Here is an 18,146-nt window from a genome sequence, read left to right as displayed (position 1 = left end):
TATTTTTAAATAAAATAAATAAAAAATTATTTTTAATATATAATATTAAATTTAAATTATTTATTATTTAAATTTAATACGTTATAAATAATATATAAATTAAAAAACGTTATAATTTTTTATAATTTATAATATTTTTTAATATTATAATTTTTATAAATAATAAAATATAATATTAATAATTAAAGTTTATTATATATTTATATAATATATATCGTAATATATAAAATAAATTAACGGGTTAACGGATTCGGTATTATCGTCCGCCGTCCCTTATCTTGCTTTTTAACATTGGAAGTTAATTACACCAAAGTCTCTCATTGGACAACCATGCCCCGATTCTCCTGGCGTTGGTATAGGTAATTGCGAGAAGAAAGTGCGACCCGCACTGGGCGGGATATAAGATTAGATTTACGATATGGTTCTCTGAGCCTGTCTTTTCATAACTTCTACATTCAGATATGTCTCTCACGGCTTCCTTCCAATCACTGTGACTCTTAGCGAAGTCCCATAAGCTCCCTGCTTGGTCTCCTCGGCAGCAGCGGGAATAAGACGCCTCAACTCACGAGCCATATGCTCGTTCTTGGTCTTGCGCGCGATCAGATCATGTATCATAAGGCCGGCTTCATGGAAAATGAAAGCCAGATGAGGTAGCGCGTCCTGCATGTCCTTCTCGACATCCACGAATCCAGCTTTCGCGAATATCTCGGGGAGATGACGGACCCAAGTTGGTTTGAGCCGGTCATCCTGGACAGCCAGGAGTTTGAAGAGTTCGACCAGATTGTCAGTTTTGTTCCCAGGCTTGGTTATGTCGAAGCGCAACGTTTCCATGTCGGCCTCTCCCCATTGAAGATAGCCGCCAGGCTCTGCCACACTCGGATCAGTCATCGACTCAGTAGTTGGAAAGTGAATCTTTGTAACGTACTTAGTAAACTGATTAGTTTGGCCACAACGCTTGGGATATCATCGTTAAGGAGGACAAAGCCGAAGTGACGGACGTTGATTATATCATATACACCGACGAGATCTTCTGGGACATCACTTTTAACGTCCCAATGCCGGAAGGCTACTTGGGGTGGAAGTGTCTCGCTTGGTGGCGCCGCATCGAACGAGATATCGAAGCCATCCAACTGAGCCTGATTGAGCTTGTCTCGAACGTCAAAAAGCCAGATTCTACAGCCATAGTCCCAATTTAGCTACTTCCATCAAGAGCAGAGAATAGGACTCGATACGCACCCAGTTCCAGTCCCGACATCTGCTATCCTGAGGTTCGCAGCCTCGGAGGGGATCTTTGGATGGATATTGTACCCGAAGATTTTGGTCCAAATATGGTGCATCAAGTTGATGCTATAATTATATTTTTCCGTTAGTTCAAATTCATTGCCACTCATCTACCTATTTATGAGTGATTCGCTGAGAAATGCGGAAAAGACACACCGAGTGTTGTCAATGAAGTCTCGAGGGAAGACATAGTCGGTTTTCGAAGCCATTTTGTTTTTGTCAACCGTTGAATCTTTCTATCGTACAGGATCAGAAAACGACCTGGAGCATGAACAAAACCAAGTATGGACAGAAGAGAGCTCGGGAGGGGCGGAACAATGTAAGGGAGGAAGAGGGGACCCCTTTGTGAGAGTTGGCGTTTGTAGGTAAGGACTAAAAGTCTATGCAATGAGTGATGGCCAACAGTTCTCTCCCCGCAAGTCGTTAGAATGACTCGATAAACGACCTCCATACGGAATTTTTCTTGGGTTTATATTTCCATTTTTCTCTCTCTCATTCGCGCTTGGCATTATCTGATATCTGCGGAGATGGTACTTGTCATAACTCAGGACGATCCATGTATCCCATAAGTCGTCCCAACGGACCTTATAGTTGTCTCTAGTCTCGGATTGATCTGGACACATCCGCCAACCTCAGCGAGCAGGAAAGGGCCAATAAGATTTGGACGAAATGGCAAATATAGAAATCTATAAAGATTATATGAATCCAAGAACCTATCTAGGTAGCTCTAGAAACATAAGATATGCCCTTAAAGATCGCCGTCACGATACCTTAGAGTCATCCCAACTTTAGGAACTAGTAGCAACATACTTACCCATCCGACAGCAATCATCTAAAAGCACATGTTATTATGACCTACCTGCATATACGTAGCGACCTTGATCAGTGGAATGCTACCCTACCCATGACATCTTCAGAAGCCCCCTACACTACCAGTTATCCCATATCCATGTAGAATCACCCGTAAGGCAAGATACCAAACACCCCTATTTCCACCCCCAAAATGATATTCAAGATAGAATTGTAATCACGACCTAGCCAAGCTCCTATGCCATGCCCGCATATCAGACGACGCCAAGACATCCAAGTTGTCATGCAGGTAGACAATCTAACCATGAATCTACAATGCATATCACAAAGTCAAATCAAGTCAACTCACGCAAAGCGTAATACTGGGCATAGAACAGCGTCTCATTACCGCATCCAACGCATCTGCATTCTAGCCTAGCCTGGCCTACCTAAGCACGTACGTATGTACGTACTTAGGGAGTTCAACCACAAACTCATACTTCTACAAGTCTAACTATACAGGGCACAACCATCTCTCCCTCCCCTCACAAAATCAAATCGCAAAAATCGCAAAAAGGAACGCAACAACCTCCGACCTCACGAAAAATCGAAGAACCGTTCCGGAAACACGATCGGCGCGACCAGCGTCCATATGTACATGCCGTAGCAGATCCACGCGCTCACGATCTTGACCCAGCTAGCCCAGTACGTGCGGCCGACGGTCGCGAAGTCGCCGTCGGACGGGTTCTGGTCGAGCCCCTCGACCGTGCCCGTGAGCAGCGTGCTGACCCAGCACGTGGCGAGGAAGAAGATGACGTGGAAGACGGAGTAGTTGTACTGCGTGCTGCTCCTCTCGTCGTCGCCCGCCGTCTTCTTGCCGCCGTCGTCCTCGTCCTCGTCGTCCGATAACAGGGCGTCGGCCGGCAGACTTCCTTCCTCGACGGCGCGGCGCAGGACTTCCGCGCGCATCTCCCGGCGGCCTGGCTGCTGCGTTACTAGATCGTGCTCGTCCTCGTCTGGGAGCTTGATGCCGCCCCTGTTGTTACCCAATCCCAGGCTCTGGGTTGCCGCCCGGGTGGTCGTGTACGCGACGGTAAGCATGGTGACGATGGCGCCGATGACGACGGATGTGGTGCGCGTGCCCTGGGCGCGGATCAGGGGGTTGCACTGCTTGTCGTCGGGCTCCATCGAGACGGCCGACATGGTTAGGTACGTGCAGTAGAAGGCGACCATGGCGGCCTGCGCCAGCCCAGCCTTGGAATTGTACTCCTGGATCGTGGGGTTTACCGAAACAAAGGAAATCGCGAGCCAGAAGATCAGGTTGATGGTGATGGCCGCCTGGTTCATCGAGCACCCGCTGCGGGCGAAGAAGACGTACTGGATTATCGTCATCGCGAGCGAGCCTAGGTACATGCTTAGCGTCGAGCCGATGAGCACGCCCCGCCAGATTCGGGAGTCGGTGTTTTCGATCTGCTCGAGGCAGTATTCGGCCCAAGTGTGCGCGAGATCGACGAGTAGGATGAGGCCGAGGATGAGGAAGAGCATGGCGCCGATGAAGGCGATGTAGTTACCCCAAACCTGGAAGAAAGCATCGGGGATCAGGAAGGACATAACGACGAACGCGAGCCAGGCGATGATCTTGGGACCCCAGAAACCGTTTTGTAGGGCGGCTCGCGGGTTCTTCGAGGATGCGACGCCGAACAGGAGGCCGGCGAAGATAAGGTGGAAAAGGCCGAGGGCGAAGTTGATTCGGTGAACGGCGAGCCATCCGTAGCATTGGCCGTTGGGACAATTGATCTTAACATAGTCCAACATCAAGTGCTGCAGCTTTTCGATGGCCCAGGGGGTGAGCATAATCCACGAAAGGATTGAGTTGACGAGGAGGAGGAGGGCGTAGGCGATACGGGTAGCAACACTTGGATTCGACGTTAGCTGATGACTTTGCGACGGAGTCTCGATTATCTTCCTACCTGTTGCCACACTTCCCGCAGGCGCTACAGACCATGGAGCAGGTGGCTGCACCACAGCAACTGGCCGCGAAGGACATCAGCTATGCGAATGTCAGTCGGCGATAAACCTAACAGAAGTACCGAGGCTGCAACGTACCGTGCCAGCGCTGGGTATCGCCAGCATGGGAATAGATAGGAGCGCTCCCATCTTGTATGGTGAATCGCAATGCCGGATTACTTTATTATCTTTGCCTTATTCGAAGTGAATCGTCGAGATGTCGGTTAAAAGAAAAATAGGAAACAGAAAAAGAACGAAGAAAAGTGGTGATAATGTTGAGGCGTTGCCGCCGGGCTGATGTCTGGCGTGACGGTTGCGACGGGAAAATGAGCACGGGCCATCTATTACGTAGGGGTCATGCTACTAAGGGAAAAATATAGTAATCTTCTCTTATAGCGATATACTTGTTAAATGAATACAAAATGTCTATATCGTACATATTACATAAGTGGAACTACGTGTCATCTCGTTGCATATAGGTAAGATGAAGTAATCATCTCGAATACTAGCAACTGAGCTGAATACTTTATTCATTAGCAAGCTCTATATACATTCAGTCGATCCCTAGAAGTGTGCTTTCTTGGAGCGGCTTGTCACCATGAATCTTTGAAAATATGATGTCAATTGTTGGTAGTCGGTAGGTAAGTAACGAGGTACAATATTCACTCGTCTTCCAGAAAATCTACGGTTGTCACTTTGCACCATCTTCACTTTATTCGAATGCGTGGGAATAATGAAGCGCACTTGACTACCTATATACACGTATATCAAGACTAACATAACAACCCCTAAACCACCCCCATCTATCTAACCAGTGAACAGCTCAGGGCCCGGCATCGGGTAATCCGTAATCGTGCCATACGGACTGAAGTGAATGCCGGGGTCCGTATTCTTATACAGCGCCGTGCCCAGCGTACCCTCCGGCTTCGCCGTACCAGAGCCCGTGATCGCGATGTTGAAGCACTGGGGGTAGCTCTGCGCGCCATTCAGACTGCCGCCGCCGTGCAGCGCGATGATCTCGTGGCGCAGGACGTAATTCCCCGGGGCGATGCTCGCCGGGATCGTCGTCGTCCACGTATTATTCTCCGCGATCAGCTTCGCGCTGGCCCACTCCTGCGTCGCGGGATCGATGCCCGTCGCCTGGATCTTGACCCACTTGAGCTTCGTCTTGTCCGCCTCGCTGCAGTCGCCGTCGCACGGCGCGATGTAGTCGATGATGGGGCCGTACGGGTGTGGCCACGCGCCCCCCGCCGCCGTGCCCCACTGGAACGTGATCTGGGCCCCGGCCTTGACGGTCGTCGTGAGCGAGCCGGGCGCCGCGTTCTTGTGGCAGTTGATGTCGGCGGTCTGGTACGCGTCGGGCGCCACGAAGCCGCTGTCGAGGTTCTCCGCGTACCACGCCGCGAGCGGCGGCACGCTCATCCCATTCTTCTTGTCGTAGTAGTACTGCAACAGGAACCCGGGTTCCTGCACGCCGTCCGCCACGTACCCGGTCACGTACCCGTGTCCCAGAGTCGTGGTGACGAAGGCACCAAGTAGCGTCAGGAGAGAGGAGGTTGATATAGGCATAGTAAAGGGGAACCGAATAGACTCTTGTGGTTATACTGTTTCACTTGGCGAGGCAAAACGACGAGAAACTTTTAGGGGAAAGGGTAGTTAGGTAGTAAAAAATGAGCGTTAGGTTTAGCGAGAGACGTATGCCTTTATCTACAACCGGGATTTCTATACCAAGGACTACCAGCCATCTACCTATATAGGATGCAACAGTACGATCCGGGCCAAGGTGGCGTATTTGTAACCACTATATCGATTCTTTGTTTCCTATCCCGAGCGGTCGAATCTCAGCCTATTTCTCTTGAAAATATTCGTCACATTGATTCTTGATGGTTGTTATTCGTTAATCTGATTCACGAAAGGGGCATTCGGAGCTCAAATCACCGCGTACGGAATTGGATAAGCCGAAGCTATATATTAGTCTTAGGGCCATTACTGCGTAGTACGACGATTGTGCATCTACTTCCACTGGTCCATCTATCCCGTCTATATTATTACAATTGTACCAGCCCAGATAGCTTTATTATGACTTGCTTACCAATTCCTCCCACTCCTCTCAAATTTGGCATCTTGTGATGACTGATGTATTGGACTTTTCAAGCTAAAGAAACTAAAGTAGTTAGCCATGAAATCATTGTGCGCATGTAGAAGTGCAACATGCTCGTTTATGTCGGCGATTCCGTTGGTTCATCAAGGCCACGAGAATTTGGTATTTCGTAACCTTTGATTTGTTTGGTGGTAACCCAATCGCAAAAATCTTCGTAAGGTTTTAGTTCTAATTCCGGCTCTGGTACCTTTCGATTTTGTTTTTGCAATTCGCCGGGGTCGATAAGCACCCAGGCACCAGGAATTTTCTCATTCGGATATACAACCATATCCCGAAACTCATAGAAACCACGGCCGCCAAGCTCGACCACGTTGAAGATAAAACTTTCCATCCCCGCTCCGGTTAAGCCCAACTTCTGATAGTTCTTGATCGCCCTGAAATCGAAAACGCTCCAAAGATGCAAGACACTGGACGGGCTGATCGAGTGGGGGATTTGACGTGCATAAATAAAGTCGTATCCCCTATTGACTTCTGGATAGCGCCACGGAGAAGTTCTATGCACACAGGCGACATTACTAATCCTCGAGGTTATCTTGTCCGGCAACCTTCTTGTAATATAGTGGCATGTTGTCATCAGTGAACCTTGTCGTGTGCCAAAGAAGCTTCCATCCTGTTTTGCCTCAATATCGGACAAGACTGCGTCATTGTCCGGACTTGTGACGAAAATATCCCATTGGAGACTAATATAGAGGGCCCCTTTTGGCTGGAGACCTTCATCAATCGTATAGGGGCGATTTAGTGGTTTTAAATATTGTTCGAGTTGCCCTTTAGGGATCTCATAGACAGGTAACTTGGCAGAGTAGAAGGCCTGGGCTCTGTTGCGACTTTCACGGTTGACTGATAGGAAAGAACTTGCATTGTGTCTGAATAGTAGAAGATGTGAAAAGTAATAATATTCGAAAACAATGAGGAGGCGATCGTGTGCTTCCTGTTTCAATGCGAAATCCCAAATCTGGAACCGCAGCTCTGGTGGTAGATCTGAGAACCTGGTCATCTCAAGGATATGGAGTTGATATGATCTATTGACGGGGAATGTTTCAAGTCCGTTTCGATGGAATGAGGCCAATGTTTAGCTTACAACTGAGATAGTTCAAAGTGGAAAGTTTCGAGCATATGTGTATGGCTGAAAATGATGGTATAGATGAAAAATAAGAACTGGAGGCTAGGCAGCCAGGTAGGCATCTGGATATCAAGAGAGCAAGTTTCATATAATCCATAGGTTACTCTTTCTTTGACTTACAGGTAGTTATATCGAATTCAAGGTTTTGCAACAAGCTCTTTCCAGCTGTTTTGGCAACCTTACTTTCTCATATATCGAGGCAACTGCTAAGACCTATGGTGTATAGATGGAAGGTCCAGTACGTTAGCAGAAAGTGCGACATGCACTGGGCGGTGTATGGCATGTTGTCTCGTAAAAACAAAGCCCCTCAAGTTCAACGTTTACCAATTTCAACATCAATATTTCGTGCTGGTGACCCCTTTTTTTACATGAGGTCACATGCCTCTTTGTCACACGGGGAAAGATTCAGTGGAACCAAGTGTTTATGTTGTGCTGGTTGTGTTAGGTTACCTATGAGCCAAGGTTAGTAATCGAGCGGATCAGATAGGGCTCCATGCTTGCTTGGTCTGCCAAGTTTCAACTGTATGCCGACGTACCGGTGGGCGCTAACCCAAATCAGGATGGTCGAGCCGCATCGTGGCCCGAAGCAGCAGGGGGTTGAGGCGAGATAAGCCGATAAGCGCATCCCGTAATTGTTGCGACATTCGTCGACGTCCTATCGATCCCCCTTAACTTTCGCCGCAACTAACTCCCGATTACTTACTCTTCTTTCATTCGTTCCCAATCCTCATGTTCGGCATGGGAAATCCAGTATATTGATACCCCGGATTTCCTTTTTTTCCGACATCGCAGCTCCTGCCGTGCTGTATCGTAGCCTCCGATCTCTGTTATCAGCTCGTGTCTTGGATATTTTGTACTCGTCATCCTCCTCAGCCTCATACGCCTCTTTCTTTGTAAAACATCGCGTCGCCGGAAGAGACATGACATCTTCTCTGCCATAACCCTAACTGTTTTCGAAAATGACTGTTTCTGACCAGGTTTACAATGCTCGCATCGTGTCGAGCGTTGCCGCGACCGTTATCTCGCTGGCCTGCGGAACAAACGTAAGAGATCCCATTATCTCCGATGAAAGCGCCTCTTGGTATGATATCAACCTGACAGCGCGCGACAGTATGTCTATTCAGCATGGGCACCTCAATTCGCGGACAAACTGCTATTGTCCGCGACTGAGAGCAACCTGATCGGTCTCGCCGGTAATCTGGGCATGTATTCGATGGGTGTTCCCGTCGGAATGTTCGTCGATAGTAAGGGACCGCGGCCCGCTGTTATCGTCGGATCTATCCTACTTGGGCTCGGCTATTACCCGCTACACCAAGCATACGACGCCGGTCACGGGTCCGTACCCTGGATGTGCTTTGTGTCGTATCTAACTGGCCTCGGCGGTTGTATGGCATTCGCCGCGGCCGTGAAGACGTCGGCGCTGAATTGGCCACATCACCGCGGCACCGCGACCGCCTTTCCGCTTGCCGCCTTCGGTCTGAGCGCATTCTTTTTCTCTCTAATCGGCTCCATATTCTTTCCCGGAAGCCCGAGCAAGTTCCTGATGCTGCTCGCCTATGGCACTTTCGGCCTGACCCTCGCTGGATTTTTCTTCTTACGCGTACTCCCGCCCCACTCGCCTTATCATGCCGTGCCCGATGCGGAGCCAGGTATGACAGACTCGCGGGAGCTGCACCGTACTACTTCGCAGGAATCCAAAGCCCGCGCTGGTCGCGGGAACCCTTCTGAACCTGGTATGTCACCCAACACTATTGAAACCACCATCACCAACAAGACCCAAAAAGCCTCAGGACAAGAGGAAGGGGCGCACAGCATCCGAGACACCCCAGTCCCAAGCCCAGACCCAGACCCAGACCGTAAAGGAAATGCTACCACCACCACCCAAGCGGTCGATGCCGAGGAAGCTGCGTCAGGCAACCAGGACGGTGCCGATGAGACGTCATCGCTTCTCTCTCAGTCTACTTTGTCCTCCTCCTTGCCAGGTGAAGTCTTAGTGCAGAGCAGTGTTGATATGGATCGTTCTCACCGTGTAGATATCCGTGGCATGAAACTCCTGATGAATATTGAGTTTTGGCAACTGTTTTCCATTATGGGCATACTCTCCGGCATCGGCCTCATGACCATTAAGTGAGTTATCCCTCCCCATCCGGGATTGCGCCTCGTCGCCCTGACGTTCTATCGCAGTAATATCGGAAACGACGTAACGGCGCTTTGGAAGCACTATGACGACTCCATCGACGACAAGACTCTCGTCCTCCGTCAGCAGCTACACGTTTCCATCCTTTCCATTGGCAGCTTTTCCGGCCGTCTCCTTAGCGGTGTCGGCTCCGACTTCCTCGTAAAGGTCCTCAAGTCGAGCCGCGTGTGGTGCCTAGTCATCGCCTCGGGCATCTTCTCCATCGCGCAGGTGTGCGCGCTCAACGTGACGAACCCGCACCTGCTCGGCTTCGTATCCGGGTTCAGCGGTCTGGGCTACGGCTTCTTGTTCGGCGTCTTCCCGTCCATCGTCGCCGAGTCTTTTGGTATTCACGGCCTGAGCCAGAATTGGGGCTTCATGACTTTGAGCCCGGTCATTTCGAGCAATGTGTTCAATTTGTTTTACGGCGCCGTGTTTGATGCGCACTCTGTTAAGGATAGGGATGGCGTGAGTTCGTGCGCGGACGGCCTGCAGTGCTATTGGGCTGCGTACGTGGTTACCTTGTGCGCGTGCGGCTTGGGGCTCGTGGTCACCCTCTGGGTTATCTGGCACCAGTGGAAGACGAGGCTCGCGGAGTCGGCTGGGAAGAGCCGTGCTAGGGAGTAGGTAGGAAGAGTAGGAAGTAGGGGGTTCCTACTTACCTACCTGAGTGTAGCAGATAAAGGTGGAAGCGAAAGCGGTATAAATACATAATATGTATGTAGTATTGGGATGGTACTAAGGAGCCCGGGGCCCGGGATGGCCGCCAGATGGACCTACATGTATGTGTATGTGTAGGTTACGGGACTAGAGTACCTATGGTGATTTTGGGAAGACATTTATACGGTTCGATACCTGAGGTAGCTTCCAATGGTTTTAGGGGGCGCGCGGACGTAAACTATATCCTATCATGTCATATCATGGTTTAAACCCGTATCCGAGTGGCGTTTTTTGGGGGGGTTCGTGCGGTGCGGTATAGAATGGGGAAAGGGACTTACACATAGATTGAGGCGGAAATAGATTTCCTTTTACTTGTTTCACGTTCGAAGTCAATATTCGTACTACATCCGAGCTATAGAGTCGATTGCGCGTTTAACAGGTTGTGCGATGCTTTTATAATTTAAACCACTACGTGCGTTTACACCTGATGTGGAATTACGACACTTGGCCTGACATAAGGAGTTTAGTAATACGGACAGCGAGTTTCTTATTAAGTTCTTGATCATAGGTTTATTGTGGTTTATGTAGGCTATCGTGGGAGTATATGACTCAGACGCCATCTACGCATCTAGCCAGCCAAAGCGGAAACGCGCGCAGTCCCCTTTTTTAGGGGACGAATCCATTATTTCCTCGCTTTCCATCGCTGCCGTCTTTCCAAATCGGGCCCTTTCGGCAGCTTTCTCGGCGTGTCCCTTCCCCCTCTCTCTCTAGATTATGATTATGTGCATACGCCTGTCGGACGCGCGTTGTTGGTTTGGTTTGTCCTGAAACCAAATCTATAATTTGCCCTTTCCCTTAGAGTCTGTATTCCGAAGAACCCCAACCTCAACCGACCATCCGTTAGTGCAATTCTCCGAGAGAAACGAAGTAGAATAAGAATCTATGCCTCCTGCCTTGGATTCCCTAGGTATCTGAAAATTAGGAAAGAAAAAAAAGGTTTGTACAAGAATTTCGACCAAGTGTTGTCGATTCAACAATAACGACACCCTCTAACTAAACGTTATACAGACTTGATGCGCCACGAGGTAATTTGTGGAAGGTAAAAACCAGCCTGTATTCGTTTACGAGACTTGCCGAACCGTCGATACCCAAACTCCAACCAACAATGCAAATGCGAAGTCATAGAAACGGTTATGAGAAAGGTTCGTATGAGAGGAAAAGCTCCTTGGTAATGGGATGAGGACATCGAGGTGGCAAGCTCTAACTATGAGATGAATGCCAAGGAGAGCTCAATGGTCAACGCTGACCCTCTCGACAATGTTAGAATGGGGTTAATATATACAAGGAACAGCAAGTTCCAATAAGACTCATTGCCGGTCCGAATTCATATCTAATGATATGATATGTGAATCTGGGCCTCGAGGTCGGCGTATATCCAAATCTTTTGGGAGAATGTTGAAGACCTGCCCGAGTGCAATTGAGATGTAATCCAAGGTGGGCTGATGGTCAAGGATTTTTGCCTTGCTTGTGATCTTCAGCAGGCTCCCCTTCGAATATCGAGCTTATTCCGGACAGTGTCCAGGAATCGAATGTCAAATGAATTATTGCAAGCCAGGCTGCAACAAGATTCACTAGATAATGTATCATGTATGCGTGTGACACTCCATAGATAGCCGCGTAGATGGCTACTCCAAAGAATATAATGTTTGTCACGTGCCGGAGTCGACTCGTTAATGGCGGAATCATCTTGCCAGCTGTAAGGTTTTCGACAAGGAAGATGAATGGCAAAATCGCCAGCACGTTGTGGTGAGACGAAAATGCCGTGAACCAGTGGACAGTCAGGTTTCGCACCCAGACAACTAGAGTCGGTAAATTGATTGGTAGGATCCATATCATCAACAGCAAAATGGAATGCACGTAATTGTTAAAGTTAGAACTAGCCAATGATGGAGTCTCGCGGGCAGATCGATTAGCTCGGACGGCAGTGCTCAGCTGCACAAGGCATGCGACCACATATGCAAACTGATACGGGATGAATGTCGAAACGAGAACGAGGAGAACTAGAGCAGTGACAGCCCGTCGCCTTGGCGACGAAGGCGTAAATGCTGGTGATGGGGCTCGTTTCTTCTCTTGTTGTTGGATGACTGGTCGAGCAGAAACCCAACTGTAGATGATGCTGAGCAACCAGGTGAGGACTTGCGCCACATAATGGAGACCTATGCAGACTCCGACGCAGATGACACCGATCATCGGGATAAGAAACCAGAAGAATGGGTCCGAAGTACCCACCAATAAGTCGTTTTGCGCAAAGTCGATAGCCCCTGTATTATTCTGCCAAAACCGAAGGCTTTTCGAACCGGGTGAGCCCGACTGACCCATTGAAAGTGACAAAAGAGTCATAGACAAAAGAAGCATCGGCAATGACCGCCTAAGACAGAAATCTAGACTTTCGGAAAAGGGGATAAAAACACCGGTGTTGTCGTAAACCTGGAATTGCTTTCGTAAGACGAGTGCAACTATAAGCAAAGGGAAAGAGGCAAATATAGTGCGGTAGCGCATATACAGCTTCCCGAGGCTGCCTAGGGAGTCGACCGTTATGTGAATCGAAATGTCTGAGTTGCAGGTCGGATCTGTCCAGAACTGTAGGCTAAGACCATCGTCGGTAAGTCTGGATTTCATTGGCGGAGGCACATAAGGTGAGACGCCATGAAGACTAATTTCCACATCCTCAGCATTTACGAAGTACTTTGACTCGTAGGGTTCAGATATGTATTGGCGGACAAGCGGAGTGAACATTTGCTCTCGTTCGTTACATGTTTGGCCATCGATCTTGAGATTGTACGCCAAAAGGCTGCTTTGGACGGATGGAAGCTTCACTTCGGTTACCATAGGTCGCTTCGCCGGAAGATGAAGGGACAAGCCGAAGTTTAGGAGGCGCCTAATACTGATGTGTCGTGTTACATGGGCAGCGGCCTTGTCACTGAATTCGGCTACCAGCCAACCGGCCGTAGGAGCCGCAGTCTTGTCGACAACCGCCACAAATTCGTAACCTGAAGCATCTTCCACATTGTACTCAAGATATGAGAATGGCGGGATTTGCCACTCACCCTCCTTGAAAAAGGTTTCCTTCGTGAAGCGGGAAGAGGCAGGTAAGGATACTACGTCAGCCGCGGCATTTTTGCAGGCAAATTTAGTCGACGCCCCACTATCACTAGAGAGATCAATATTTGTCGAGAACGGTAGGTTAGCTTGTCCGGCGTGTGCAGGAAAAAGATTGCAAAATAGAACTTCGAGCTTGCCATCCTCACCCGGCCGATCTAGATAGCTATCCGATAGCAAGGTGAACTTCTTTCCCTCAGCAAACTCGCCTGAGGGTAACGGGAGAAGATATGCCTTAGGCTTCCTCTGAGAACCTAGATCACGAAGGACAAGATGTTCATCCGCCGGAAGTATAGTAGTCGTATGGTCTTCTAGCGTGAGTAATGTCGACGGAGCTGCCTTTGGTAGGGTCTTCTCGACGAAGCTCTCTAATCCGGTCAAAAACCTCCTCTTGAAGGCCCTCATCCTGTCGGCTCGTGGTTTCGTCTGCGACCTTCCTCGATTATCAACGACATCATACAGCGCACGGACTATAACCTTGCGAAACTGATCGCACCATGTAATTGCCTGGTGATCCATGCTCGTCCAAACGTGAGGAATCGTAGACGTGAAGGCGGTGAAACCGTGAGTTTCGGGCACGATGGACTCCAACCCTGCATAATCTGACGGCACAACAGTGTCCAAACCACCGCCAGCGATAGACACCAGAGTGACCTGGTTAAGGGAGTTCTCAGCCGACGACTTCTTCGAATAGGACCGCCTCCAATAGTTGTTGATATCGTTATAAATGCTAACAATCTTCGGATCAAACGTAACAGGTGGCCGAGCATGCGGAGCGGACATGGTGATAATCGTATTTACGGAGTCTGCTTGATAATTCGGCATAATAAACATAGTTCGCGCAACAATCCCTCCCATAGAGTGACCTAGTATGATAACCGAAGAGGGGTCCGGAAGACTCGGATCTCGCTCTGAGATCTTCGGGTCCAAATAGAGAGATAGGATATATCTGATAGCCTCGTTTATGTACTCGGCTTGGTCGAGCATTGTTTGTCCGTGGAAAGCGGTAAAGTCCTCGTTGAAGTCGACGGTAAAGAAGTCCAAGCTCCTAGCACCTCCGTTCAAAGCAGCTGCGTCATGCTGCAGGACATCGTGGAAATACCTAGCAGATTCAGATGCGATAGATCTAACCTGTTTATAGCTGCCAGCATTTCCTGGTATGAACAGCACCGGTATACCTTTAATCTATTTATCAAATCAACACTGGCCTCAAAAAACAACTATTATTGCGAGATATCCCTACCTTTGGGCCATTGTCAAACCCCTGCTCCCGATATAGATATAACGAATATTTGGTCGCAAATCGCGTATGCTCGGTATCGAAGTCGCTAAACTTGGCGTACGACGGGCTCATCCAGGACATGCGACACCCCTTGGGGTCACAATGTAAAGTGACGGCGGAGTATAAAACAGTAAATAGGAGACCAATACCCAAGGCGCTCGTAAGGAACGTTAAGAACGATATAGCCCAAGGATTCCAGGGCTGCGGCTGTCTATTCTTCCGTCTCAACCTTGCCATTCTTTCAGTCTCTATCGGGTAGTCGGGCGATAATGTGACTGGCGCAAGATGAGAAGCTATGGGCGGTTTCTCCGTAGAGCCATCTCGACTATGGGAAGGTCGCCAATTGATGTTACTGCTCGGTCTTCTACTTCTCGCGGACGTAGATCTCGTGCCGGAATTATGGGGGTGATGGTCTGACTGGCGGGTGTCATGAAAATGGCGGATAGAGGAGTTTGCGTCGTTCAGCCTTGTCTGTCCTTGAGGGCGCGAGGTCTTGACAGGAACATCGGCGCTGTCTTCGGACGACCCCGACGAGCGCCTCTGCATGAGGAAAAAGAGGCTCTCGTAAGAGACCTCTTATCTTGTGTCGTAAACTCGATAAGCCAAGCTGAGCAATACGATAGTCGTTTGGTTCTCGGTGTATTTTAAGTCGGTTTGACGTCGGTCATTCGCTACAAAATGCCGGTTTAAGGTAGAATCCGTCTTACAGTTAGCGCAATAACAATCCCAATCGAGATATGGGCAAGATTTGACTTGCGCAATGTCGAATTTGTAGGTAAGATGTGGTAGGAAGCTCGAAAAAGCGGATGGTCTTATTAAGGAGAGAAGTAATTTGTATCCCTAGGTCCAATCCCGTCCGTGTTATGTTTCCCAGTCAACTTGCAAAGCGGTTGAAAATGAATGTTAGTTCCCTCCTAGCCACTAGTTTTGTAATTATTCCGGTGGTGGACAGGTTACGAAAGGATGGATGTGTAGTTCCACGAGTGATGTTTTTTGTTTTATTTTTGAGTCGTGCAACTTTGAAGGTTGACGGGTTGACGGGTTGACGGGGAATGAGTGGGAAAGTACAGACGTGGGAAATCTCGAGGATAATCGAGATATGGATGCGATAGGTTGGCAATGCTTCTTTTCATCCAGGCCAGCCCAGGCTTAGAGCAAACTGAATTTTAGCGCCTCGGTGCTAAGGTTTGGGGGCAATTAGGGGAGGCTCTTGTTGATTAATGGGACTAGTCTAGTGCTTAATTCCGTAACTTTTCAAGGAACCTTAAAAGTTTGGACCTGTAGCACGAGGGCATGTATCTACGTACACAGGTACCTCTGTACCATGTAGCTTCCAATATAAAGTGGAGTATTTACCCCTTGTTCGTCCTTATCGGACTTGAATTCTAGTGGGTCGACACGGGCCAAATCCTGGCTTGAACCGTCCAAACCAACCTCTTCCTGCTTCTTATCCCACGACAGTACCATTAATGACGTTAGCTTGGCTTTAGCTACCGAATTATCTAAGCCCGCTTAGGAATGGAGGATATATTCATACCGTCAGACAGCCAGAAGCATGCATGCCTAGGTAGATCCAATTCGAACCTAGCTATATGTACCTACTGCTGCATGCGTCTGCAAAAGGGCAGAACCGGTAGGGTAGCATTATTGAGGATGATGTTTTAAACTAAAGGAATTGTTGCTACCCCTATACTATTATTATAAAAAGATTTTACATAGCATACATGTAAGAACTACGCGGATATACATATCCATCTTATAATCAAGACCGTTTGCGGGGAAAAGCGAGACAAGGGATGTCCTATTACCTCGATGGGCTAGCAAACTTGGCGATCGGCAAACCACAAACTGCGCGCTATCCCATCCGGCCGTCTCAGCTTGTGTTTTACAGACGATACACACACGTGTACCTGTGGAGAAAGGAAATCTCCAAAGTCCCAGCGATCTCCTCAACGGTCGATGCTGTGCCGTACGAAAAAGTATACACGCCTACATATCGATTGTCGGGATTTTATGGTTACTTTGATATGGTGTCTTGAATCTCGTGGCAGCGTGGCTCTCTGAGCCGCCACAATTCTGGTTATGCGCGGTAAAATGTGACAGCCGAGCTCGTGTTGACCGATTGTCATAGTAGAGGCTGCATAAAACGAGAGCTCACTTGACATACATACCTAATGTACATCAAGCTGTATTCCGTATTCGAGCAAGAAATGTGCCCAATGTGGTTCCACCTGGCTTATTTGCGTTGGCAGGTTGGATACTATGTAGGGAGAGATGTCGTGAGAAGAAGCAATGTCTCAGTCGCCTAGCGTGCATCTGTTTCCAGCTACTGTACCAATATGTAGTAGGTGACATGTAACCCTTGCAACGTAGAGCGCCTATGGATAAACATCCATCGTCGTTCCACATCAAAAGTTTCCGGGATGGTCACGGGGCACAATGACAGAATGACAGAATGATCAATCCGATCTTTCAAATTTCCCAGACGTCAATGTTCCCCCAAGCTTTTTTTCAGATGACATCTCACGGAGAAACCCAATTACTGTCCAGGCTGCGTACCTACATGATGAATATGTAGGTACCCGAGCAGGGGAACCAGTTGGCTTCTCTTTCTCGTAACTCTGGATCTCGAGTCTGGTAGTGAATATACTAGGTGAGCCGTGGGGATTGGGAATAAGGCCGAGTGGGATAGCAAGGATACCAAGTCTGTGTGTCTTCCGAAGATTCCGTTATCGACAATGTCGACATCACTAAGGTCCTGTCATCCCTAGCCATCCCTAGCCAAACATTGCTGCAGTGTCAAGTTTGCCAAGAGTTATTTGGAGTCTTGGTTCTGCCGGGCTCCGGGCGGATTGGCTGTATGTTAGGTACATCTGTAACCAATGTGACGATCACCAAGATGATGGGTCACTAACAGCTCCCCTATTCCGGCATAATGAACTTGGAAATTATATGAGCGTTTGGATATGTTGGTAATCGTTATTCAGAAAATTTATGTCGGAGTTTGTTGGCGAATTCTTCGCTGCAGTTTCCGCCATGAAAAGTGACCAGAGTTTTAGTATAGGAGTCCTTGCTACCTAAGAACATACAGAATACCAATGCGCAAGGAGACCGGCGACCGCGGACCGGGGTGGATGCAAGCCCGGTATGAAATTTTTCCGGGTTTTGACGTCAGAACACCTTTCGGTAAAAGTTTCACTATTTTTTTCGACCGATATTTTGCCCGACATACATCGCTTATCCCTGAGGTCATACCAGACTTAAATCGTTTTTTATGAGGCTTTTATTTTATATGTATAGTTATATGTGCAGTTGTTGGTAGAGGTACATATGACTTCAAAGTTTCAATCCTCAAGGATTCTTTCAAGGGCAAGCAGAGTGAATCTTGGAACGTTAAACTCCATCTTTCCGTCAACTTGGAACTTCTGCACAGTATGCACCAGCCCCACTCGACCAACTCCAATCTCGGTCCTCGTAAACCCACAAGGGACCCACCCACTGTGGCTACACA

The 18,146-nt window shown here is 48.6% G+C and overlaps 6 protein-coding genes across 6 annotated transcripts; 1 reads left to right on the top strand and 5 right to left on the bottom strand.

Moving 5' to 3' along the window:
• Positions 1–270: 270 nt before the first annotated feature.
• F4807DRAFT_442193 (S-adenosyl-L-methionine-dependent methyltransferase) lies at positions 271–2,034 on the bottom strand. The gene is made up of 4 exons (XM_047999456.1): positions 1,438–2,034; positions 1,237–1,347; positions 926–1,173; positions 271–866 (listed from the first exon to the last, which is right to left on the bottom strand). Exons 1-4 carry the CDS (start codon positions 1,488–1,490, stop codon positions 469–471), a joined length of 810 nt encoding a protein of 269 aa, XP_047850291.1. The 5' UTR covers positions 1,491–2,034; the 3' UTR covers positions 271–468.
• Positions 2,035–2,454: 420 nt separating this feature from the next.
• Positions 2,455–4,388, bottom strand: F4807DRAFT_442190 (serine incorporator). The gene is made up of 3 exons (XM_047999455.1): positions 4,177–4,388; positions 4,041–4,120; positions 2,455–3,985 (listed from the first exon to the last, which is right to left on the bottom strand). Exons 1-3 carry the CDS (start codon positions 4,225–4,227, stop codon positions 2,668–2,670), a joined length of 1,449 nt encoding a protein of 482 aa, XP_047850290.1. The 5' UTR covers positions 4,228–4,388; the 3' UTR covers positions 2,455–2,667.
• Positions 4,389–4,574: 186 nt separating this feature from the next.
• Positions 4,575–5,963, bottom strand: F4807DRAFT_442189 (glycoside hydrolase family 61 protein). Its single transcript, XM_047999454.1, has one exon. The coding sequence runs from the start codon at positions 5,644–5,646 to the stop codon at positions 4,885–4,887; it is 762 nt and encodes a 253-aa protein (XP_047850289.1). The 5' UTR covers positions 5,647–5,963; the 3' UTR covers positions 4,575–4,884.
• A 31-nt stretch (positions 5,964–5,994) lies between these two features.
• On the bottom strand, positions 5,995–7,863 carry F4807DRAFT_442188 (uncharacterized protein). Its single transcript, XM_047999453.1, has one exon. The coding sequence runs from the start codon at positions 7,230–7,232 to the stop codon at positions 6,297–6,299; it is 936 nt and encodes a 311-aa protein (XP_047850288.1). The 5' UTR covers positions 7,233–7,863; the 3' UTR covers positions 5,995–6,296.
• Positions 7,864–7,959: 96 nt separating this feature from the next.
• Positions 7,960–10,737, top strand: F4807DRAFT_442187 (MFS general substrate transporter). Its single transcript, XM_047999452.1, has 4 exons — positions 7,960–8,401; positions 8,470–9,091; positions 9,143–9,485; positions 9,543–10,737. Exons 1-4 carry the CDS (start codon positions 8,318–8,320, stop codon positions 10,159–10,161), a joined length of 1,668 nt encoding a protein of 555 aa, XP_047850287.1. The 5' UTR covers positions 7,960–8,317; the 3' UTR covers positions 10,162–10,737.
• Positions 10,738–11,570: 833 nt separating this feature from the next.
• Positions 11,571–15,345, bottom strand: F4807DRAFT_274642 (PGAP1-domain-containing protein). The gene is made up of 2 exons (XM_047994621.1): positions 14,597–15,345; positions 11,571–14,538 (listed from the first exon to the last, which is right to left on the bottom strand). Exons 1-2 carry the CDS (start codon positions 15,179–15,181, stop codon positions 11,701–11,703), a joined length of 3,423 nt encoding a protein of 1,140 aa, XP_047850286.1. The 5' UTR covers positions 15,182–15,345; the 3' UTR covers positions 11,571–11,700.
• Positions 15,346–18,146: the final 2,801 nt, after the last annotated feature.

This window comes from Annulohypoxylon truncatum (assembly GCF_022578515.1).
Source record: "Annulohypoxylon truncatum strain CBS 140777 unplaced genomic scaffold F4807scaffold_40, whole genome shotgun sequence".
Lineage (NCBI taxonomy): Eukaryota > Fungi > Ascomycota > Sordariomycetes > Xylariales > Hypoxylaceae > Annulohypoxylon > Annulohypoxylon truncatum.
The sequence above is the reverse complement of the archived record's forward strand: the minus strand, read 5'-3'. Positions and strand labels throughout refer to the sequence as shown.

Coding starts and splice junctions, on each gene's coding strand:
- F4807DRAFT_442190 (XM_047999455.1), bottom strand. CDS start 4,227: ATGGGAGCGCTCCTATCTATTCCCATGCTGGCGATACCCAGCGCTGGC. Junction 4,121..4,176: donor CGATACCCAGCGCTGGCACG/GTACGTTGCAGC, acceptor ACATTCGCATAG/CTGATGTCCTTCGCGGCCAG. Junction 3,986..4,040: donor TGCGGGAAGTGTGGCAACAG/GTAGGAAGATAA, acceptor GTCGAATCCAAG/TGTTGCTACCCGTATCGCCT.
- F4807DRAFT_442188 (XM_047999453.1), bottom strand. CDS start 7,232: ATGACCAGGTTCTCAGATCTACCACCAGAGCTGCGGTTCCAGATTTGG.
- F4807DRAFT_442193 (XM_047999456.1), bottom strand. CDS start 1,490: ATGGCTTCGAAAACCGACTATGTCTTCCCTCGAGACTTCATTGACAAC. Junction 1,348..1,437: donor GACTTCATTGACAACACTCG/GTGTGTCTTTTC, acceptor ATATAATTATAG/CATCAACTTGATGCACCATA. Junction 1,174..1,236: donor GATGTCGGGACTGGAACTGG/GTGCGTATCGAG, acceptor CTATGGCTGTAG/AATCTGGCTTTTTGACGTTC.
- F4807DRAFT_442189 (XM_047999454.1), bottom strand. CDS start 5,646: ATGCCTATATCAACCTCCTCTCTCCTGACGCTACTTGGTGCCTTCGTC.
- F4807DRAFT_442187 (XM_047999452.1), top strand. CDS start 8,318: ATGACTGTTTCTGACCAGGTTTACAATGCTCGCATCGTGTCGAGCGTT. Junction 8,402..8,469: donor CGCTGGCCTGCGGAACAAAC/GTAAGAGATCCC, acceptor AGCGCGCGACAG/TATGTCTATTCAGCATGGGC. Junction 9,486..9,542: donor ATCGGCCTCATGACCATTAA/GTGAGTTATCCC, acceptor GTTCTATCGCAG/TAATATCGGAAACGACGTAA.
- F4807DRAFT_274642 (XM_047994621.1), bottom strand. CDS start 15,181: ATGCAGAGGCGCTCGTCGGGGTCGTCCGAAGACAGCGCCGATGTTCCT. Junction 14,539..14,596: donor GGTTTGACAATGGCCCAAAG/GTAGGGATATCT, acceptor TTTGATAAATAG/ATTAAAGGTATACCGGTGCT.